This window comes from Hoplias malabaricus, chromosome 10 (genome assembly GCF_029633855.1).
Source record: "Hoplias malabaricus isolate fHopMal1 chromosome 10, fHopMal1.hap1, whole genome shotgun sequence".
Lineage (NCBI taxonomy): Eukaryota > Metazoa > Chordata > Actinopteri > Characiformes > Erythrinidae > Hoplias > Hoplias malabaricus.
In genome coordinates this window covers 35,967,056-35,990,716 of record NC_089809.1, presented here as the reverse complement: position 1 = coordinate 35,990,716, position 23,661 = coordinate 35,967,056, and the positions used below count along the sequence as shown (strand labels likewise).

General features: G+C 39.6%; 1 protein-coding gene across 3 annotated transcripts; it reads right to left on the bottom strand.

Moving 5' to 3' along the window:
* Nucleotides 1-161: 161 nt before the first annotated feature.
* LOC136708235 (zinc finger protein 271-like) lies at nucleotides 162-21,723 on the bottom strand. Of its 3 annotated transcripts, none has more exons than XM_066682623.1 (7): nucleotides 21,105-21,723; nucleotides 19,946-20,010; nucleotides 18,730-18,793; nucleotides 17,172-17,942; nucleotides 11,083-11,141; nucleotides 10,567-10,663; nucleotides 162-2,744 (listed from the first exon to the last, which is right to left on the bottom strand). In XM_066682623.1, the coding sequence occupies exons 1-7, from the start codon at nucleotides 21,394-21,396 to the stop codon at nucleotides 1,951-1,953; spliced, it is 2,142 nt and encodes a 713-aa protein (XP_066538720.1). In that variant the 5' UTR covers nucleotides 21,397-21,723; the 3' UTR covers nucleotides 162-1,950. The 3 variants fall into 3 exon arrangements, with proteins under 3 accessions (XP_066538720.1, XP_066538721.1, XP_066538722.1); XM_066682624.1 differs by having other exon boundaries at nucleotides 17,172-17,939; XM_066682625.1 differs by lacking the exon at nucleotides 162-2,744 and adding an exon at nucleotides 9,018-10,011 and having other exon boundaries at nucleotides 21,105-21,717.
* Between the last annotated feature and the right edge of the window lie 1,938 nt (nucleotides 21,724-23,661).

Sequence of the window (23,661 nt, the reverse complement as noted above, 5' to 3'; positions counted from 1 at the left end):
TAAAAATTGTTTGGTGTTTCTAAACAGGATGGTCATTGGCCTCTGGAGACACAAGGAAAGATTACAATAATACAGACTGGGAAATACAGAAATGGGGATTGCAGATTTTATTAGTAGATACAGTTGTTGCAGTTCTTCTTAATTATCAAGGTGTTTTAGCCGAATCCCTAGAAAATATTGCTACCATGAACTGAATAATAATTACTACATAAGTTTGTTTGCTGACCAACTCTCTGCTTTGCACCAAATCTTTGGTGAGATAAATAACTATTTAAAAACAAACATGCTATGAAGCAGAATCTGTATCTAATAAACCAACAAAAATAACAAAAAAGGAAAATGTCTAACTTTAATGGACGTTGGTTTATAGGTTCTTTAAGTGTATAGAGGTGAACAATTTGAAATTACAGTAATATGTGACTTCTTAAATTTATATTGTGTGTGATTGGACAACGGAAATGTCATCCTAAAAGTGACAACAGAAGCATTGGTCTATATAAAAAAATAGGATGTGCCATTCTCTCCAACACAATTTGAACAAAATTGTATTTACTATTAAACCCTAAACCTAAGACATGTTCAGTCTGACAGATGTAACATACAGCACATTTTATTAGTAAGCTAGACTGAGTGATGGAGACATGTCTGATACAGATCTCTGTGTCCAGTTCAAAGCTAAGAGTATAGATCTGTAGCTATCTGAGGTCTACCACTTTCAGTATGGACCAAGAATGTATTCCCCACAAGAAACATATTTAAAAAATTACAAAATTAGAGAAATGAGCACTAAGAATCTGTGGAGGAATGCTAGATAATTTTGGATACTCTCAGACACTCTAAGGAACACTGGGATGTAGCAGAACAGCTTCAGTTGAGAAAAGTATTGTGGTTAATTTTTTGTTCTTCCAAAACCAAGACATTAATGTTGAAATAATGAGTGATCAAGAGGTGATAATTGCACTTATTTTAAGGTAAGAAACAATATGATACACAAACACTGAAGTGCCTAACTGCTTATTTTAATACTGGAACATGAAAATATGATTTTAAATATATTATTTATAAATATTTACACAAATATAATCGGAATGGGGCGGCACTGTGGCACAGCAGGTAGTGTCGCGGTCACACAGCTCCAGAGACCTGGAGGTTGTGGGTTCAAGTCCCACTCCGGGTGACTGAGTTTGGCGTATTCTCTCTCTGTCTGCGTGGGTTTCCTCCGGGTGCTCCGGTTTCCTCCCACAGTCCAAAAACACACGCTGGTAGGTGGATTGGTGACTCAAAAGTGTCCGTAGGTGTGTGTGTGTGTATTCCACCTTGCGCCCAATAATTCCAAGTAGGGTCCTGACCCTGAACTGGATAAGCACTTACAGATAATGAATACATAAATGAATAAATAAAATGATTTATGTTTAATTGCAATTGGCTGTTCATAAACAGTATAAAATAAGTTCATATGTCTAATGTACTCATGTTACTAGTTGAATGATGATGAAAAGAACATTTCCTCCAGGCCTGTGGAGTGTCAACATTTGTTCTGATCCACATGTCTGATAATAAAAAAAAATAAGTTCTGAAAAGTTACAGGTTTGAATCTGAAGAGACTCAGTAACACCCTACTATTTGTTACTTATCCAAAATTGGGATCATTTTGGTCATGAATGATTCAGATTTGACACACATGGAACAGCATGAATTCTCCACCTATGTATTTATGACTTTTAACACAGGAAAAGAACAAATGAACAAGTTTTAACAACATGATTTCTAGTTTTCCGGTATGGTAAATGTAAAGGATTTCTTTTTGTGTGCCTCTAATCAAGCACTAGCTGATCTTCAGTGGCTCATTGTGCATGTTTTACTGGTTTAAAAAAGCTCAGGCTGGCAGTAGATACCAGAGACAGACTGTAGTAAAGCATGTGGCTCTGCGGTAAACATTCAAGTAAGCTTTCAATGTAAATTTCGAAATGAAGTCTTCTGTACAATGTATCGCTTCTCAGCAGTGTGCTTTTTAGATTTAACCCATTGTGATGTTTTGGATTGAACAGTTTGTCCAGGTGCCATGTTATGCGTCACTTTATGTCTGCCTAAAGCACTGGGGTCCGCAAAAGATTTTGGGCAGAGGGCGCAGGCATATGGTCTTGCTCCAGAGTGGATATTGTAGTGGATATGGAGGTTAAATTTCTTGGCAAATCTCTTTCCACACTGAGTACAAGTGAAGGGCCTCTCTCCAGAGTGCACTCTCAAATGGCATATAAACGAACCTTTAGTTGTAAGACTTTTCCCACAGATATCGCAGATAAATGTACCTCCTATCTGTTTATCATTTGGTAAAGGTCTTTTATAAAAATGATGTACCATTGGTGCTGTCCCTGATAAATCCTTGTCCAATTTGAAAGGCACTGTGTAGTCTGAGAGCGTAGACTCTGGTTGGGTCTCTCTTAGCAGTTGTGTGGAATTAAGTTGAAGATCTGGTGACAGTAAAGTGATGTCAAACTCATCCTCCTCTTCTCGCTTAGGCTGTGGGATCTGCAGATGGTTCTCTGTCTCATTCTCTTCATCCTCCATTGCAGGTTCCTCAAACACATCTTCACAGTCGTCATTGATGTCTGGACAGGGTTCTGAACTTTGAAGAGTAGTAGCTTTAGGTAGAGCCTTCTCTGATTCAGTCTTGTGGTCATAAAATGGGTTGTCTACTTCTGCATGCAGACCAACAGGTGTATACAACGAATCACCATATGTTGCTGTGGAAAGAGCAAGAAAAGGCATGTGAATACATTAAAAAAACTGAGAACATGAGAACTTTACGTGCTACATCACCAACAATCCCAATAGCACCTCTACTATGCACTTTCCCAAGTAATCTGTGCTCTCCTGATCCACAACCACTGACTAGACCTTTCAGTTGTTTCTGAGGACTCCTTCATAGCTGCCCTTAGTTTCCAGCCTGATACAGAACTGCATAACCAAGGATGTGGCTGACTTGGCTACAAATGCCCTAACACCTATCTCTACCAGTCTTACATGTGCCTGCCACCCGCATTCCCTCACCTCAGCTGCCAAGTTCGCATACTTCAGCTTCTTCCTTTAGAATGCATCATCAACTTCATCCTCAAATGGAACTGTTAGCTCCATGAAATAAACTATCCATTTACTTTCAGAGTAGAACACCATGTCCAGCCTCAGTGTAGTTAACACAATGCACCCTGGAACCTTTTTCTTATATCCACCAGCAATTTCCAATGTCATGCTTCACTCCATGTGCCAATATTTGTATCCTTCACATGTTCTCGAAAGCGTTCCCCCTCATGCAAAAACCTAACTATTTTATTACCACAGCCACTCATCAGTGGATTAACCTCTAGCTGTTTGCTGTCTAACAAAAATGCTAAAACCCTTAGCACCCGATTATGTCTCCATGTAGACCGACCCTGTGACAAACTAACTTTACAAGCTGATAGAATATGCTTCAGCATGCCAACCCCTGTACATAATCCACAACTAGGGTCTTCACTTACACACTGTCCAAGATTTTGCGGTGTTGGATGTCTTAAATTGCTCCCAGCAAAAACTTAATATGACTTGCCTCCATCACCCATAACTCTTGCCAAGAAATCTTCCACTTCTCTAGATTCTCCCATCAAAGCCGCTGGCCTTATTTTGCTTGTGACACTGCTGTTGCGTACCATGTCTACTCATCCTGCTTGCGAGTAAAACTAGTCATCATTTGCCTTCTCTTTGCTGTTGTGGCCTTAGCTTTCCACTAATCACCTGACCCAAGCCCAGCTCTTCCACATTGTACTTGGCTAATCACATCCCTTAGCTCTAATGAGCTCCTGGCTACCTGCACAGCCACTGAATACTATTATAGGCCTCCTTCATCAGAAGAGGACAACAGCCATAGAAAGATGAAAGTTAGCAAGGCGGCTACTAAAGCAATCTTCTGTTCTTTACTCTGTATTTAAAATTCAATGCTGGCTTTTATTTGATTGTGTAGGTAAAAGGTAACAACTTGTTTGTATTTACCAGCTTGATATGACAAGGACCTTCAATATATGATTGATGTTATTTTTGTAAAATGCACCTTGGTTAATGTAGTGAGACATCAATTATGAACAATGATATAAAAATAATACAAAACTCTGAGTTTGATTAAAGCTAATGTAATACACAGGCTTGGTTTGAAAACGTAATTTAATTAAAGTGGGAGGATGAACAGCTCCTATTGATACTTACCTTCCAAGTTTTCCTTTTTCCTTTCACTAATGGATCTGTCCATCACCTCTGCTTTTGCTCCTGTTAATACAGGGTTCAATTGTTGCAGCATGACACACTGGAGGAAATAATAACACAAATACATTAGTTGCCAGACTCATTTTTCTCATTTTAACCCTCTGTGTACCATAAATAAAAAATACACATGTTTTTTCTTATATAAGCCTAAGACATCTTGCTGCTTTCTCCAAATCCTCCTACTTTATCTTTAACATTTAAAATCTTATTTGGTTGATCTTTGTTTCTGTCACTTGCTTTTATTGTCACTGTAAACCACTCTGAACTGCCATTGTGTATGCAAGGTACTCTATGAATAAACATGCCTTGTTTATGTGATATTCCTGACATTGTCTCTCGCTTTATTAATTACATGTGGGCAACTGATAGTTGATTTGTACTGGGACTGTCATCACTCATAGCTGAGACATTTTGTTGATGTCTGCTGCCTGAAAGAAGCCCGTAAAAGCACGACAATCAATGGAAAACTTATTAAAATTGTCTGCACTTTATCGTTAATTTATCAGAACATATTGTTCAAAAAGCCTTTTTTAGATTGCTCCTAAATATCACTAAATGTTAATGTGTCTTGTATATAAATATCTAAAACACTTACCCACTGCCCTCTCTTGGATGTTGCTGAATCATTCCCTGAGTTATCTAGCATTTTCTTGTCTGTAAAAAAAAATAATAATAACACAATCGAATTATAAATAACATAACAGAAATAAACATACAGGTGTCCGGCAAAGATGTCTGGCAAAGGCTTAGACTTTTTCCACAATTACTTTTGTGGAAACCAGTTATCAGATTTTACCATTGTTCAGAAATCTATGTAAATATCTGTGATTATAACTGTGTTATGTAAATGTGTTATATGTATTTCTTCAAACACTGTTCTTAATTTTTGTATTTGGTATCTCCTATGGGTGCTTTCTCATTGTTTTTAAATGCAGTATAGACAGTGGTGACAATCTGAAATTCTGCATACACTACAAGTGCAAAAGTTTTACCCTAACTGGTAATTTCAGCTACTTTAGTCTGTGCTCATATCTTAGGCCAGGAATCCCAGAGCACATAACTGATAACTGGCCTTGCTCTCTCTGGGAGGGAGGCTGGCCCTCCTTCCCCCTAATGAATTAGCATAATGCTACCTAAAGCAGGTACACTATATTACAAAAAGTATTCATTCACCCATCTGAATAATTGAATTCACACGTTCCATTCATTTCCATAGACACAGGGTTATAAAACCAAGCACCTAGGCATGCAGTCTGTTTTTACAAATATTTGTGGAAAATGGGTCGTGCTCAGGAGCTCAGTGAATTCCAGCATGGTACTGTGATAGGATGCCACCTGTGCTACAAGTCGACTCATGAAATTTCTTTGCTGCTAAATATTCTACAGTCAACTCTCAATGGTATTATAATAAAGTGGAAGCAACTGGGAACAACAGCAACTCAGCCACAAAGTGATACGCCATGTAAACTGACAGAGCTAGGTCAAGGGATGTTATATTGTGTAGATTTTGCCAACTTTCTGCAGAGTCATTCACTACAGACCTCCAAACTTAATGTGGCCTTCAGATTAGCTCAAGAACAGTGCATAGAGAGCTTCATGGAATGGGTTTCCATGGCCGAGCAGCTGCATCCAAGCCTTACATCATCAAGCGCAATTCAAAGCGTCGGATGCAGTTGTTTAAAGCACACCGCCACTGGACTCCAGAGCAGTGGAGAGGTGTTGTCTTGAGTGATGAATCACACTCCTCCGTTTGGCAGTCTGATGGACCAGTCTGGTTTTGGTGGTTGCCAGGAGAATGGTACTTGTCAGACTGCATTGTGTCAAGTGTAAAGTTTAGTGGAAGGAGGATTATGATGTGGGGCTGTTTTTCAGGAGTTGGGCTCTAAAGCTGGGAAATTAGTGTTCTCCAATCGTGTTGAGCTGACTTTTGATATTGTGTTAGCAGCAGTTTGTAAAGACGCTGGCTTCAATTGTCCAAGAAAATGCATATTGTTGCTGTACAACGAAAAACATGTCTACAAAATATAGAAAAAAATTCAACTTCCAAATAAACTCAATGTGATAAGATTTAATTCCAACTATTTTTGAAATGTTCACCTGATATAGTAAACTAAAAATGAAAAACAAAACTGAGATACGTGGTTTATTTGGAGATTGATATAAAGCATGGTGTGCTTTGGGGTCGTAAATAACAAGGTGAAAATTGCAATGACCAAACTAGGAAAAAAAACTGGGCAAAAATTAAAATAAAGATTTTCTGTCACACCTGAACCATCCATCCATCCATTATCTGTAACCCTTATCCAATTTAGGGTCGCGGGGGGTCCAGAGCCTACCTGGAATCATTGGGCGCAAGGCGGGAATACACCCTGGAGGGTCCTTCCCAGTCCTTCACAGGGCAACACAGACACACACACATTCACTCACACCTACGGACACTTTCGAGTCGCCAATCCACCTGCAACGTGTGTTTTTGGACTGTGGGAGGAAACCGGAGCACCCGGAGGAAACCCACGCGGACATGGGGAGAACACACCAACTCCTCACAGACAGTCACCCGGAGCGGGAATCGAACCCACAACCTCCAGGCCCCTGGAGCTGTGTGACTGCTTGTATTCCTGTGACAGAATACCATCAAATCCTCTCAGATCCACCATCATCTCAAAAATATTCCCAGAAGAGCAGAGGCTGTTACTGGGGGAAGGCATCAACTATTAAGACCCTGAACATGAACTGTAGCGTACTTTTATCTTTTGGTCATAACCTATATCCAGTACCTACAGTATATCAAACATTACTTCTGAAATCAAGGCTATTAAAAAGGAGCCTCTCTTCTGAGAAGGTTTTACACTTGTTTGTCAAACGTCGTTATGAAGAATTGATTACATTCAGCCACACGGACATCAGTAAGGTCCGTTACTGACGCTGGAGGAATAGTTCTGTAACTCCTCCCCAAAAGTAGATAGTTGTAGCTTCATCACGCCAGAGAACACAGTTCCACTGCTCCATACTCCGTGGTTACGGGCTTTATGGTGTCGGTTATAGTTTACTGACCGAGTGTAAAATCAGTCTCCTCGGCTTTAGTGGGGGTGCTATTTTCCTGCTGCGGGGGGTTAGTCTGAGTCTGAGTCTGAGGCAGATTCTCCTGTTCATCACTGCTGTAGAGTCTCTGTTTCAGGTCCTGGTTTTCTCTCCGTGTTCTCCTGATCTCTGCGTGTAGAGACTGGGCCCAGCTCTCGGTCAGAGCGCAGATATCGGACAACGCTGTCTGCATCAGCGCGTCCAGAACCGCCCTCAGCTGAATCTGGAAATGACCCTCCTCCATTTCTCTGTGCAGCACAATACCCTCCATAAAAACTAAGACTGCGGTTAAACACGGGCCCTTAACTCCCGTAACAGCTTTAGCTAGAAAACAAAGGCTGGGTTGATGATCGGTTGTGTCCCAATAACCGTTGCTGTGTTCTACGCAGTGCACTAAACTATGTTGTTTTACAAGATTTTAATGCCTTTTTTTTTTGCCAGATTTTATTTTTAATCAGGGATTTGAAAAACCCTGTCTTTAACTGATGTGATAGTTTTGTAAATTCTTTCTTAAAAATAATATCATAAAAGTCCTAAACACATCTGATATTAAAATGACATATTTAGAAGTTATTTCCAACAAGAAATCTCTGAATGTAACTTCTCTGCACGTTTCATTTATCCAATATATGCTAACATGTAAGTTAATCCCTTCGTCTGCCATTCAATACCTGGAAAGGCCACAAGTTGATGGGATTGGCTACTTTTGTCTGTGAGGTAAGAAGCCCTGGCTGTCTGAACTTGTCCGTTTGGGATTATCTTCATGATGCTGTATTTAGCAGCGGAAATGCTCAGTCACTGCTTTGACTGATAATTTTGCTTATGGTCCTCTTTTGTTGAATTAAAAACACACAGAAATATTTTCAACTGTCCAGCAGTTTCCAATATCATAAGTGTGTTTGGTGATTTATGTCCTCCTCAGTTTTAAAACAACACCATTAAACAAACACATCCACGTGCTTTCTGTCAGATGAAAATAGATGTTTATCAACTGCAAATAACGTCAGCTAATTTTCTCCAGTCTCTTTGCTGTGGCTGTGGTCTTTAGCACAAAAACAGTACTGTAGATATTAGACGAGTACACAGGCCACAAGTGCGCCATTTGGAACACAGCCCTATTCTCATTTGCGTTTTGGTCTTTATTTATTCGAGATCGTTGGCGCCACCTGCTGCAGCGGAGAAACCTAGATTAATTACAAAATAAAAGACTTAAATTTTACGCGTGGTTTTAGATCTTTTGCCGTGCTATACTTTAAATTAAATTTTTGTCCATATCTGTGATAAACCCTGGTCCACTAATTATTTACAGAGGATTAATATAATCCTTAAAAAACAGAGAAATTCTAGAAGCTTTCTATATAAAACAACTAAATAGGAATTTTTAAATAAATTTTCTTGAGTTAAATCTCAAAACTGTTTCCTTATTCACACATAGCACACGTATGTAGTTTTAGGCTTATCTCAGAGACACAGATAAGACCATGTTCAGGCCTAAACCTACTGAAAATGTGTAAACATTTTGATAGAAATATATTGAAAACACTAATTATTTGAAGCAGGTTTCTGGTTTTACACCAGAACACCAGAGAAAGGTTCTCAAAGGGTGTTTTACATTATTATTATTTTCCATTAAAGTCAAAGACTGCAAAACACAGAAGCTTTATTTTAATTAAAAAACAATAAAGAGCAGTAATCAAGAACATAACCAAATGCGTTTCCAAGTATATATGACAAAGGATTAGGTATAACTGTTGGTCCATGACATAAAAAATAAGGCCTAAAGTCTGTAAATTATTTTGTTGATGTGTTACTAAGTCTTAAAAATTAATTAGGACAATATCTAAGATAAACCATCCAAAAAATGTAGTAGGTTTCTACAAACATTTAGACACCTGTTATATGCCTATTTCAAACTCTCCATATCCAAATACTCAACTTTCTAATGTTAATTTCTCTACTCATGCACTCGCTTATGTTTTTTAAGGCTGCTGGGGTCAGCGTATGACTTTGGGCAGAGAGCGCAGGCATATGGTCTCGCTCCGGAGTGGATATTGTAGTGGACATGAAGGTTAAATTTCTTGGCAAATCTCTTTCCACACTGAGTACAAGTGAAGGGCTTCTCTCCAGAGTGCACTCTCAAATGGCATATAAACGAACCTTTAGTTGTAAGACTTTTCCCACAGATATCGCAGATAAATTTACCTCCTTTCCGTTTACAATTTGGTAAAGGTCTGTTATAAAAATGATGCACCATTGGTGCTGTTCCTGATAAATGCTTGTCCAATTTGAAAGGCACTGTGTAGTCTGAGAGCGTAGACTCTGGTTGGGTCTCTCTTAGCAGTTGTGTGGAATTAAGCTGAAGATCTGGTGACAGTAAAGTGATGTCAAACTCATCCTCCTCTTCTCGCTTAGGCTGTGGGATCTGCAGATGGTTCTCTGTCTCATTCTCTTCATCCTCCATTGCAGGTTCCTCAAACACATCTTCACAGTCGTCATTGATGTCTGGACAGGGTTCTGAACTTTGAAGAGTAGCTGCTTTAGGTGGAGCCTTCTCTGATTCAGTCTTGTGGTCATAAAATGGGTTGTCTACTTCTGCATGCAGACCAACAGGTGTAGACAACGAATCACCATATGTTGCTGTGGAAAGAGAATCACAAGAAAAAGGCATGTGAATACATTAAAAAACTATTTATTTTGATAAGAAAATAATGTCAGTCATTTGACAACATTTCAAATTTCCAGAAACTGATATCTTGCCTAAATATGAAAAATAGTTATAATTCACAGATGATAATATCTACGTATAACTGTGATTACAGTCTCCAGACTATCACTGGCATAGGGAAAATATATCGTTTGGTACACCTCCTTTATCAGATGAGGATGACAACCATAGAAAGTTAGCAAGGCAGGTACTAAAGCGATCTGTTCTTTTCTCTGTATTTAAAATTCAATGCTGGTCCAACTTGTTTGTATTTACCAGCTTGATTCCACAAGGCTCTTCAATAGATGTTTAATGTTATTTTTTGCTAAAAGGACCTTGGTTAATGTAGTGAGACATCAATGATGAACAATGATATGAAAATAATACAAAACTCTGAGTTTGATTAAAGCTAATGTAATACACAGACTTGGTTTGAAAAAGTAATTTAATTAAAAGTGGGAGGATGAACAGCTCCTATTGACTCTTGCCTTCCAAGTTTTCCTCTTTCCTTTCAGTAATGGTTCCGTCCTTCACCTCTGCGTTTGCTCCTGTTAATACAGGGTTCAATTTTTGCAGCATGACACGCTGGAGGAAATAACAACACAAATACATTAGTTGCCAGACTCATTTTTCTCATTTTAACCCTCTGTGTACTGTCACTTCCTTTTATTGTCACTGTAAACCACTCTGAACTGCCATTGTGTACGCAAGGTACTCTATGAATAAACATGCCTTGTTTATGTGATATTCCTGACATTGTCTCTCGCTTTATTAATTACATGTGGGCAACTGATAGTTGATTTGTACTGGGACTGTCATCACTCACAGCTGAGACATTTTGTTGATGTCTGCTGCCTGAAAGAAGCCCCTAAAAGCACGACAATCAATGGAAAACTTATTAAAATTGTCTGCACTTTATCGTTAATTTATCAGAACATACCAGATTGCTCCTAAATATCACTAACTGTTAATGTGTCTTGCATATAAATATCTAAAACACTTACCCACTGCCCTCTCTTGGATGTTGCCGAATCTTTCCTTGAGTTATCTAGAATTTTCTTGTCTGTAAAAAAAAAAAAATAATAATAATAACACAATCGAATTATAAATAACATAACAGAAATAAACATACTGGTGTCCGGCAAAGATGTCTGGCAAAGGCTTAGACTTTTTCCACAATTACTTTTGTGGAAACCAGTTATCAGATTTTACCAATGTTCAGAAATCTATGTAAATATCTGTGATTATAACTGTGTTATGTAAATGTGTTATATGTATTTCTTCAAACACTGTTCTTAATTTTTGTATTTGGTATCTCCTATGGGTGCTTTCTCATTGTTTTTAAATGCAGTATAGACAGTGGTGACAATCTGAAATTCTGCATACACTACAAGTGCAAATGTTTAACCCTAACTGGTAATTCCAGCTACTTTAGTCTGTGCTCATATCTTAGGCCAGGAATCCCAGAGCACATAACTGATAACTGGCCTTGCTCTCTCTGAGAGGGAGGCTGGCCCTCCTTCCCCCTAATGAATTAGCATAATGCTACTTAAAGCAGGTACACTATATTACAAAGAGTATTCATTCACCCATCTGAATAATTGAATTCACACGTTCCATTCACTTCCATAGACACAGGGTTATAAATCCAAGCACCTAGGCATGCAGTCTGTTTTTACAAACATTTGTGGAAAATGGGTCGTGCTCAGGAGCTCAGTGAATTCCAGCATGGTACTGTGATAGGATGCCACCTGTGCTACAAGTCGACTCATGAAATTTCTTTCTACAGTCAACTCTCAATGGTATTATGACAAATTGGAAGCGATTGGGAACAACAGCAACTCAGCCACAAAGTGGTAGGCCATGTAAACTGACAGAACAGGGTCAGGGGATGATTAGTGCACAGATGTCTGCAACTTTCTGCAGAGTCAAACACTACAGACCTCCAAACTTCATGTGGCCTTCAGATTAGCTCAAGAACAGTGCATAGAGAGCTTCATGGAATGGGTTTCCATGGCCGAGCAGCTGCATCCAAGCCTTACATCATCAAGCGCAATTCAAAGCGTCGGATGCAGTTGTTTAAAGCACACCGCCACTGGACTCCAGAGCAGTGGAGAGGTGTTGTCTTGAGTGATGAATCACACTCCTCCGTTTGGCAGTCTGATGAACCAGTCTGGGTTTGGTAGTTGCCAGGAGAACGGTATTTGTCAGACTGCATTGTGTCAAGTGTAATGTTTGGTGGAGGGAGGATTATGATGTGGGGCTGTTTTTCAGGAGTTGGGCTCTAAAGCTGGGAAATTAGTGTTCTCCAATCGTGTTGAGCTGACTTTTGATATTGTGTTAGCAGCAGTTTGTAAAGACGCTGGCTTCAATTGTCCAAGAAAATGCATATTGTTGCTGTACAACGAAAAACGTGTCTACAAAATATAGAAAAAAAAATTCAACTTCCAAATAAACTCAAAGTGATAAGATTAAATTCCAACTATTTTTGAAATGTTCACCTGATATAGTAAACTAAAAATGAAAAACAAAACTGAGATACGTGGTTTATTTGGAGATCGATATAAAGCATGGTGTGCTTTGGGGTCGTAAATAACAAGGTGAAAATTGCAATGACCAAACTAGGAAAAAAAACTGGGCAAAAATTAAAATTTAAAGATTTTCTGTCACACCTGAACCTAAAGTTACTATACCCAGTGGCAAGCATCAGCTAAGAGGGTTTAAAACACAATTGAGATCCAGTATCAGTAGCTGACCTCACGAATATTCCTGTGACAGAATACCATCAAATCCTCGCAGATCCACCATCATCTCAAAAATATTCCCAGAAGAGCAGAGGCTGTTACTGGGGGAAGGCATCAACTATTAAGACCCTGAACATGAACTGTAGCGTACTTTTATCTTTTGGTCATAACCTATATCCAGTACCTACAGTATATCAAACATTACTTCTGAAATCAAGGCTATTAAAAAGGAGCCTCTCTTCTGAGAAGGTTTTACACTTGTTTGTCAAACGTCGTTATGAAGAATTGATTACATTCAGCCACACGGACATCAGTAAGGTCCGTTACTGACGCTGGAGGAATAGTTCTGTAACTCCTCCCCAAAAGTAGATAGTTGTAGCTTCATCACGCCAGAGAACACAGTTCCACTGCTCCATACTCCGTGGTTACGGGCTTTATGGTGTCGGTTATAGTTTACTGACCGAGTGTAAAATCAGTCTCCTCGGCTTTAGTGGGGGTGCTATTTTCCTGCTGCGGGGGGTTAGTCTGAGTCTGAGTCTGAGGCAGATTCTCCTGTTCATCACTGCTGTAGAGTCTCTGTTTCAGGTCCTGGTTTTCTCTCCGTGTTCTCCTGATCTCTGCGTGTAGAGACTGGGCCCAGCTCTCGGTCAGAGCGCAGATATCGGACAACGCTGTCTGCATCAGCGCGTCCAGAACCGCCCTCAGCTGAATCTGGAAATGACCCTCCTCCATTTCTCTGTGCAGCACAATACCCTCCATAAAAACTAAGACTGCGGTTAAACACGGGCCCTTAACCCCTTTAGAAAGTAAACACTGCGTTGAAGATATGCTGTGTCCCAATAACCGTTGCTGTGTTCTACGTACTGCACCGAGGCCCTATAAAACAGTAAAGTCAATCCATTAAGAAAAACTAATGAAGAACGTTCAATATGCTGTTTAAACCAGGGATTTTTTTAAATCTGTCTTTAAGACTCCCGCTGTATTTCAGACTTTGAAATATTACCACCTTTGAATTTGTAGTACTTAATTTTTTTTGCACTGAATTTATGCATCTGAATTTTTTCAAGAACACGTTTTCACTGTTATTATTCAAGGTTAATAAATTCATATAAGAAAAATTCAAGCAATATATTTCAAAGCTCCTCAAATTCGGTAGACGAAATTCAGATACCAAAATACGAGTTACAAAACATTCAGAGTCACATCCGGGTCACCAAGGATGAGCAATCGATTCATTCGGATTTCCTCTTTCACCTTAAATGATGCAGTAGTTTCATTCTGTCGCCGCTAGATGGCGGAATATGAACACAACTTCCATACCGTGGAAAAACTACACGTTTAGCTTCCTTCCGCGAATATTATCTCTTTATTTTCAAAGTGTCTCAAAAATCTGAAAGTCTCACTAAAGACACAATATAACAGACTATTGATATCTTGAATATGAAGAAATTTTACTGTGGATTTCTTTTGTAATGGCCCTGTGAACAGAGCATGTGATGTGACAGAATGTGGAAACATGAACTGTGGGGATACAGTCGTGAGAAAATTAGAACACCCCACGAAAGCCTTTGTCTTTTTAAACATATGGACATTTGACTTTCATTTGAACAGCACTAAGAAACTGATACAAATAAAACTGAAGAAAGTACTTATAAACATAGGTTGTACAATGTAATTGGCTTTGACAGAGAGGATTTGGCAAATTTTTCATGGGCGCAACCCACACACTCAGCTCCACTGCCCTTCCCACAAATACATGTTCCTTACAAATGAGGGACCATTAAAAAGGGATTCTTGATAATCTGACAATTAAAAAATAAAAATGCTTCCACATTTCTGTCGTATTACATATTAACAGGGCCATTACAAAAAATTCCACAGTAAAATTTCATCTTCAGGATATCAAAAGTCTGTTATATTGTGTCTTTAGTGAGACTTTCAGATTCAGATTTTTAAGACACTGAAAATAAAGAGATAATATTCGCGGAAGGAAGCTAAACATGTAGTTTTTCCACGGTATGGAAGTTGTGTTCGTATTTCGCCATCTAGCGGAGACAGAATGAACTACTGCGTCATTTAAGGTGAAGGAGGAAATCCAAATGAATCGATTGCTCATCCTTGGTGACCCGGATGTGTTCTCTGAATTTTTTGTAACTTGTAATTTGGTATCTGAATTTCGTCTACCGAATTTGAGGAGCTTTGAAATATATTGCTTGAATTTTTTTGAGTTTGAATTTTTTCATCTGAATTTATTAACCTTGAATAATAAAAGTGAAAACGTGTTCTTGAAAATTATATTCATATCCATAATTTCAGTGCAAAAAAGAAAATTCAGTGCTACAAATTCAAAGGTGGTAATATTTCAAAGTCTGATGAGACAGATTTGCTACCATAGTTGTTCTGTTTTGTAAATTGTTTCCACAAAATTTCACTCTCGGAATGAGTTAAGTCCTAAAAACACATTCATCATTCATTCATGTCTGTAAGCGCTTGTCCACTTCAGGGTCTACCCGGAATCACTGGGCAAGGCAGGAACACACCCTGGAAGGGGCGCCAGTCACAGGGCGACACACACTCACATATTCACTCACACCTATAGACACATTTGAGTTACCAATCCACCTACCAATGTGGGAGGAAACCGGAGCACCCAGATGAAACCCACGCAGACACAGAGAGAACACACCAAACTCCTCACAGACAGTCACCCGGAGCAGGACTCGAACCCACAACCTCCAGGTCCCTGGAGCTGTGAGACACTACCTGCTGCGCCACCGTGCCGCCCTAAAAACACATCCGATATCAAAATTACATATTTATAAGTTATTTCCAAGATTAAATTTCTTAAAGAAACGTCTCTGCACTTTTCACTTATTCAAAATGTAAATCCCTAGCCTGCCATTCGTTACCTGGAAAGGCCACAAGTTGACAGGATCGGCTCCAGTCTGTGAGGTAAGAAACCCTGGCTGTCTGAACTTGCCTATTGTCTTCATAATGCTGTATTAGCGGAAATGCTCAGTCACTGTTTTGACTGTTTGACTCATGGTAATCTAGTGAATGAACAACACACGGACAAGTTAAAATTGTGATTTTCACTGGAGTAGGTCCAGCTTTTAGTCTATGTGTTTCATGCCCTCCTCACAGTTTTAAAACAACACCATGAAACACACACATCCACGTGTTTTCTGTCAGATTAAAAGAGATGTTTATCCCCTGCAAATAATGTCAGCTAATTTTCTTTGCTGTGGCCTTTAGCTGATAAACACTACTGTAGATAGTGGAGGAGTACACAGATTCCAAGTGCGCCATTTGGAACACAGCCCTATTCTCATTTGCGTTTTCGTCTTTCACTTATTCGAGATCGTTGGCGCCACCTGCTGCAGCGTAAAAGCGTAGACAGTAATTACAAAATAAAAGACATCAATTACTATACTTAGACTTATAATTAAGACTATACTTAATTAAAAATAACGTGTCACACAAATCTAAAGCTAAAGAAGTGTACTATCTAGAGATTTTATGGTTTATTTAAAAAAATAAAAAAATAAAGATATATAAATCATCTCAAACCTGTGTTTCCTTATCTCTACATAGCGCGTTTTTGTAGCTTTAGATATGTGTCACACTTTATCTCAGAGACACAGATAAAACCATGTTCAGGTCTAAACCTACTGAAAATTTGTAAATATTTTGATAGGAATGTATTGAACACACTAATAATTTGAAGGAGGTTTCTGGTTTCAAACACCAGAGACAGGTTCTCAAGGGGTGTTTTACAATATTACTATTTAATTTGAATTAAAGGCAAAGACTGCAAAACACCGAACAATTATTTTCATTAAAATAAAATAGAGCAGTTATCAAGAACATAACCAAGATTCATTTCTAAGTATATGTGACAAAGGATAAGGTATAACTGTTGGTCTGTTAATTAAATTTTTTTTTTAATTTGTTAACCAGGCTTTAAAACTAATTAGTACATTTCCTAAGATGACGTAACAGCGGTAACCGCCCAGTGTCTACAAACATTTGGACATATGTTATATTCCTAGTCCAGAATGCCTTTATCAAAAACCCTCAACCTTCTAAATGTTAATTACCCTACTCATGCATTCTCTTATGTTTTTTAAGACTGCTGGGGTCAGCGAACGACTTTTGGCAGAGAACGCAGGCATATGGTTTAGCACCTGTGTGAATGTTCATGTGGATTTTTAAGTTATGTTTCTGAACAAAACTCTTCCCACAACAAGTGCATGTGTAGGGCCTGTCTCCAGTGTGCATTGTAAGGTGGTACGACAGGCCTTGTTTGGTTGAAAGGCTTTTCCCACAGATATTACAAATGTACTGACATTTAGGAATGTGGGAGCTCTGCTGTAATTCTCTGCTGTGCATCCTCTTGTGTCTTCCAAAAGGGCTGGGGTCAGCGAAAGTCTTTGGACATAGTGTGCAGACATAGGGTTTTGCTCCTGTGTGGATATTCTGGTGGATTTGGAGATTGGTTCTATTCATGAATCTCTTCCCACACTGTGAGCACGCATACGGCCGGTCTCCAGTGTGCATCGTTAAGTGGACGGTAAGAGAATATTTTGAAGATAGACTTTTCCCACATATGCTACAAATAAATCTAGGTCCTTTCTTTTTCGTACTCTTGGAGATTCCTGATGCTCTCCCTTCTAAAGCAGAGTGTTGAATGTTGAAATCTGTACAGGACATGTCAGCATTTCCATCCAGGATTACAAACATGCTGCGGTCTGAACTGGTCGACCCTGGATTATTAAGCAAAGGTGTGTAGTTAAGCTGAAGATCAGGTTTCAGTAAGTAGGAGGTGTCTAACTGCTCTTGCTGCTTGTCCCTCTCACAATCATATTCCTCTTTCTCTTCTCTTTTAGGAGGAGACAGCCGGAGAAAGCACTTTGTGCTTTGATCCTCTGTCTCATGCTGTTCATCCACAACCAAACAATCTTGACTGTCGTCTTCACTTTCATCTCCACAGATCTCAGACACTGGGATTGGGATCTCATGCTTAGCCGTGCTCTTGAACTCAGTCTTAAGTTCCAGATGTTGACAATGAACTTCTGAATCTGGATGAGGAGTAGCATCAAGCACATCACTGCATTCTGCTGGTAAGAAAAAATAATAATCATAACATGTTTTCTACTAAAAAAAAAATATTAGGATGTGTAAAAAATATTAATACATTCTGATAATGGAGTATCATAAGTGATCAAATATATACTGTTGTGTGTACATGTCATTGAATAAATATGCACTACAACGCGCTCAACTTTTGTTCAGAATCAGCTTCTTATCACTGGTAAAGACGCGGCTTTCCTCTCAATCATTCCCGCAGCTTCACAGTGCTTTAAACAGTTCAATAGCGAAGTGCAGCGAAATGAGACGAGTCATTGGATAAATGCTGGGCTTTGTCCCGCCCATCGGACGCTCAGCGTCTCTGGGGGTCTATGGGGCAGTGGGCTGGCCTCGGCTGACCCGGACGCTCAGCTTCTGCATGATGATTGGATGATCTCTCTGAGGCTGAATCCCTTTTTGATTGACAGCGAAATTAGCAAATCAGCGATCCTTTGGTGTAACGATCCATGGGAGCATTAAATTTTCATTCTGTTCTGCGTTGAACCAGAGACTTTTCTTTGTTAAAAACGACTAGCGACAAATCGACAAATACTAGCGACAAATACATCAGCTGGGCTCTAAATTTGTGTGATTCTGTACTGTAAGACACAGTTGGATAAAGAAAATTTTCAAGTAATAATTTAGAGGATCATGATAAAGATTAATCAAATCATAAAAAATATAATTATACCAAGCAAATGTTTTATTTACTGGTACTTTGTTTAATTAATCCATAAATATATTAAATAAAGAATTTGTGCCAAAGCACTTTCTTACCCTCCAGTCTGTGTTGTGCTCTTTCAGTAACAGATATCTCCACCTCTTCTTCTTTTATTCTCCTCTGCAAGAGCACACAAGTACACACTTGATGATGATCCTACAAGGGTTCTTTAGTAAAGTAAATGTTTTTATAGAACCCTGAATATTCCAAGAACCCATTACATAATTTAAAGGTTTGTTGAATCATGTAGAAGTTCTTCATATTGATGGAGCATGAGCTATAGATGGTTCCTATATTGCACCTTTTAGAAAAACAGATCTTGTATTGTAACGAGCTTGACATCGTAACAACAGAAGAACTGTTTTTTGGTACAATACAGAAGGTGCTATCTAAACCCATCTATAGCACCTTCTCCTTCAAATCTCTCAAACACTTTCACAATGCGACAAAACCTTTAATCATGCAATCATGGCTCTTTAAGTTCTTGTGGTTTTATCAAGAACCATCTGCTTTAAAAAGACCCCTTGAAGAACCGTACTTTTTAAGCTTTGTGATAAAGATTTTTGAAGGAAAAACAATAAAGAATTATTTCCCACCAATCTAACAGAGGGCTTTTTAACATTGTTTTTCCAGCAGGATCTTGTCATTAACTCTGTTTGTCTGAAAGAGAATTGCACTTATGCATTTGGCAGAATGTTTATTAAGTTACAGGGGCAGGCCAATGAAGAGTTTGGGTGCAAGTTCATGGGGATTAAAAAACCTGTTTCATGGTACTGTAGCAGCTGAAGACATATTCATGAATGACACGCCCATGCTGTCACCTACAGTAGATAATGAGGCAGGTTCACATGCTTCCAAAGAGCTGTTTGGAACTTCAGCAAACTTTGTTGGGCACATCCTCTGCAGAATCCTGCATGGCTGGATGTACCTTGCAACACTCACGAAGACCGAACTATCTCCATAAAAAAAAAAAACACCACACATTTTGAATGTGTACCTACATTTGTTTATTATTCTCTGCTGTCTTCTCTCACTCACTCTACCTTGTTTCTCAGAAAAACTAGTGAGTACACGAGATCCCAGCTAAACTGGGACTACTTTTCCAGCTGCTCCTTCCAAGCATCAGTTCACGAACGTTCCTATTGCAAATCTAACAAACCCCAGCTCCTCGACACTGACTTTGTGTTTTTACAGAACACTTTTAATAATTAAAAACCAGCTGATATTTGTTCAGTTGATTTTGGGAATGTATTCAGAGTGACTCATACTTACACACTGATCTCTCTTCGGATCTGTACATTCAGGCGCTATATCTTTTCCTGTCTTTTTGTCACACTCTGGAATAAAGTACATATACAACACATTGAAAGCATTCATTATTTCTGCAAAGGGTTTCCAGTCTGGTGAGAATTTACAACTCATTATAAAATTTCTTGTTACTTTTAAGTTGAGAACCAAACAGTCCTGTTGTGTTGTGTGCTCACGTTTGTTCCTGATACCTTTAGTCTCTTACTTGATGAGACTGTTGTCAATATGTCAGTACTGATGCACATACACACATTTACAAAATGCTTTGTTCACATACTGTTATGACTCCTGTATGATTATGCTTCCCTCTCAAAATTTACTGAATACGTACTGTGATATAATGGAACTGGAAAACAAATTATATTGACTTTCACAAACATCCCTGTGTTAGACATTTACCTTAACCTTAGTGTATGACAGCAACAGTCAAAGCCATAGTAGCTGTTAAATATTGTGAGAGCATACTCAAATTAAACTAGGGTGACCAGATCCGAGATACGTCTCGGATGAGCTCTCGCGAGAACTTACATTTACATTTCGGCATAGCTCCTCGAGATGAGGGTAGGTACATGAGATTTGCCTGACGTAAACAAGGACTACTGACGGTGCAGACTGACCAATTAAATGTTTACAATGAAGGATATCGACCAATAACGGTAGCTCTACAGTCAGACCGTCCAATCCGAAGACTTTAGGTTACTTCACCACGTCCCCTTCTCACTCAAGCGAACCAATCGGAGTAGGGGAGGGCGGGACTAGTTTGTGAACGAAACTTCTCGAAATTCTATGTTGTATTCTATGTTGAAATTCTGTGTAAGCTCTAGAAAAACAAAATCCCGGACGTTTGTGAAATTCCGCCCGGACATTTTTTTTAAGTCTAAAAAATAGAACATGTCCGGGTAAAAGAGGACGTCTGCACCCTTCTGCAAGCCTTTCAACCAAATGTTACCCACAAGCCAATTAATGGCATTGGTTACGGTTATGTTAGATTCATGTTCACCTGCTCCACAGTGTCCCATTTTGTTTGTAATGGAGACTATACAAACTGAACGCTCATGACTATATGAATACAATAAGTAGGAGTGTGGATATTTCTGGACGTATGGTGTGTAAGTCCACGTACCGTGCGAACTCTCCGGACCCTGGTGGTCTCCTCCAGGTGGCGGGGGTGAGGAGGGTGTGTACACAGGTGTGTCTCTCTGTGACTGTGAGAATTTCTTCTCCATGAGGCTGAGTGTGTGTCTGAGCTCCTGGTTCTCTCTCCGGCAAGAGGTGATTTCTCTCTGAACCGCGGAGCTCCAGCGAGCCGCCAGCGAGCAAATATCTTTCAGCAGTCCCTCCACCAGAGTCCTTAGCTCGGCGTCAAACTCGGAGCAGCTCCCCACATTCGCATTCACCGCCTCCATCATCTTCATCAGCAACACACCCAGTACAAGTACAGTACAACTGGAGTGTGTTTACACTCCCCTCTGAGCAGCACCTCACTAACACAGGCCTAGTCCCAAATCAACACTTACACCCTACAAAGAGCACTACCCAGGGTATGACAATGAGCCTTCGACGCCCAAACAATGCACTACACATTGCATGTGAAATACTTATGAAGCATATAAATGTATTTTCTGATATATAATGCACTTTTAGGGTAAAAGCCGATATTTAAAAAAAGCTATATCTATATAAACCTGTTGCTCTTCTTAAGGCGTAAAGAGCCAATTGGAATCTAACAAGAGTCTCCACCTTCAACTCATCGGGATTTATTCCGGTGTCTAAAACACACACACACACACACACACACACACCGCTCTCTTGCCCCCTTCCGCAGCGGATGTGTTACTACTCTGAAAATATTTTGAAATTCTGAAGGGCAACTCCATCGACTTTTGGAAATTTGTGTATGTTTCAGTGTTTCAGATCCGAGATGGTGAAATGGGGGGGCTCGCTGCCGTTGTATGCTTAGCTGAACCGATGTGTGCTTTTACACCTTTATTTGCATTGGAAAATATGGGAATTTCATTTTTAATTCGAGAACTTACATTCACGTTTCGGCAGAGTTGCTCGAGATGAGGGTAGGTACATGAGCTTTGCCTGACGTAAACAAGGACTACTGACGTGCAGACTGACCAATTAAATGTTTACAGAGAAGGTTATCGACCAATAACGGTAGCTCTACAGTCAGACCGTCCAATCAGAAGATTTTAGGCTATTTCACCACGCCCCCTTCTCACTCAAGCGAACCAATCGGAGTAGGGGAGGGCGGGACTAGTTTGTGAACGAAACTTCTCGAAATTCTATGTAAGCGCTAGAAAAACAAAATCCCGGACGTTTGTGAAATTCCGCCTGGATATTTTTTAAGTCTAAAAAAGAGGACCGGGTAAAAGAGGACGTCTAGTCACCCTACATGAAGAGTATTGTGGCGATTATTGTTGAGAACTGTTACCGAATCTGATTTCTTTACAGTGGTGTTAGGAACCAGGCTCACAATGTTCATTTTATAAACAACCCTGCACAACTACATTTTTACTATATAGAAGAATGGTCAACAGTCTTATCTGGAAAGGGCTGGTGTTGCTGAGACTGGTTGGTTAAACAAGTGTAATCAGGTGTGCTTCTGCTTTATTGAAATAAAACCTGCAACAGCCCTGTGAACCCAGATCTAAAATGTCATCTTTGGGTGGGCATTTGGAATAAGGTTTTGTAAAATATAAATAAGTGCATGGTTTTATAAGTGCAAATATTATTTATTTATTTTTTGACGATGAGAAATAACAAGAGCAACAGCAACTAATGAACAAAAAAATCAACCCCACTGTAGTGATGTGTGGACTGATACTGAAATATCAATATCTCTGATACCAGAACTTTATGCTCTAAAATCTATTCTCAAATCTAAATATCGATACTTCTGATACTTCAGTTATTTGAGGTAATGTGGATCGTTAACAGGAACACAGTGGAGACTAAACTATTAAGACCTTGTCTAAATGTTATGTGGTTGGTGGGAATACTTTTTCTTCTGCCTGGGTAAGTTGCGCAATGCCTAAGCGCAGCGATATGTTGGTCAGTCATTCAGTCACTCAGTCTGCGGCAGATACAATGGCAGAGCGTAAGAGTCGTGTGGAAGTATTTCATCTCTGTCTTTCTTCAATCTCGGAGTCCTTCAGTGCTGCAGGCAGGCACTGTCCAGGTACAGAGGGAGAAAATGTGGAGCTTTAAGCGGCGCTAAGCACTGTTGCTGTTATTCATTCATTCATTCATTCATTATCTGTAACCCCTTATCCAATTCAGGGTCACGGTGGGTCCAGAGCCTACCTGGAATCATTGGGCGCAAGGCGGGAATACACCCTGGAGGGGGCGCCAGTCCTTCACAGGGCAACACAGACACACACACACACTACACCTACGGACACCTTTGAGTCACCAATCCACCTACCAACGTGTGTTTTTGGACTGTGGGAGGAAACCGGAGCACCTGGAGGAAACCCACACAGACATGGGGAGAACACACCAACTCCTCACAGACAGTCACCCGGAGCGGGAATCGAATCCACAACCTCCAGGTCCCTGGAGCTGTGTGACTGCGACACTACGTGCTGCGCCACCGTGCCGCCCACTGTTGCTGTTAGAGTTGTTAAAATTAATAAAGGTGGTTATGTAATAAGTAACAAAATAAATACATG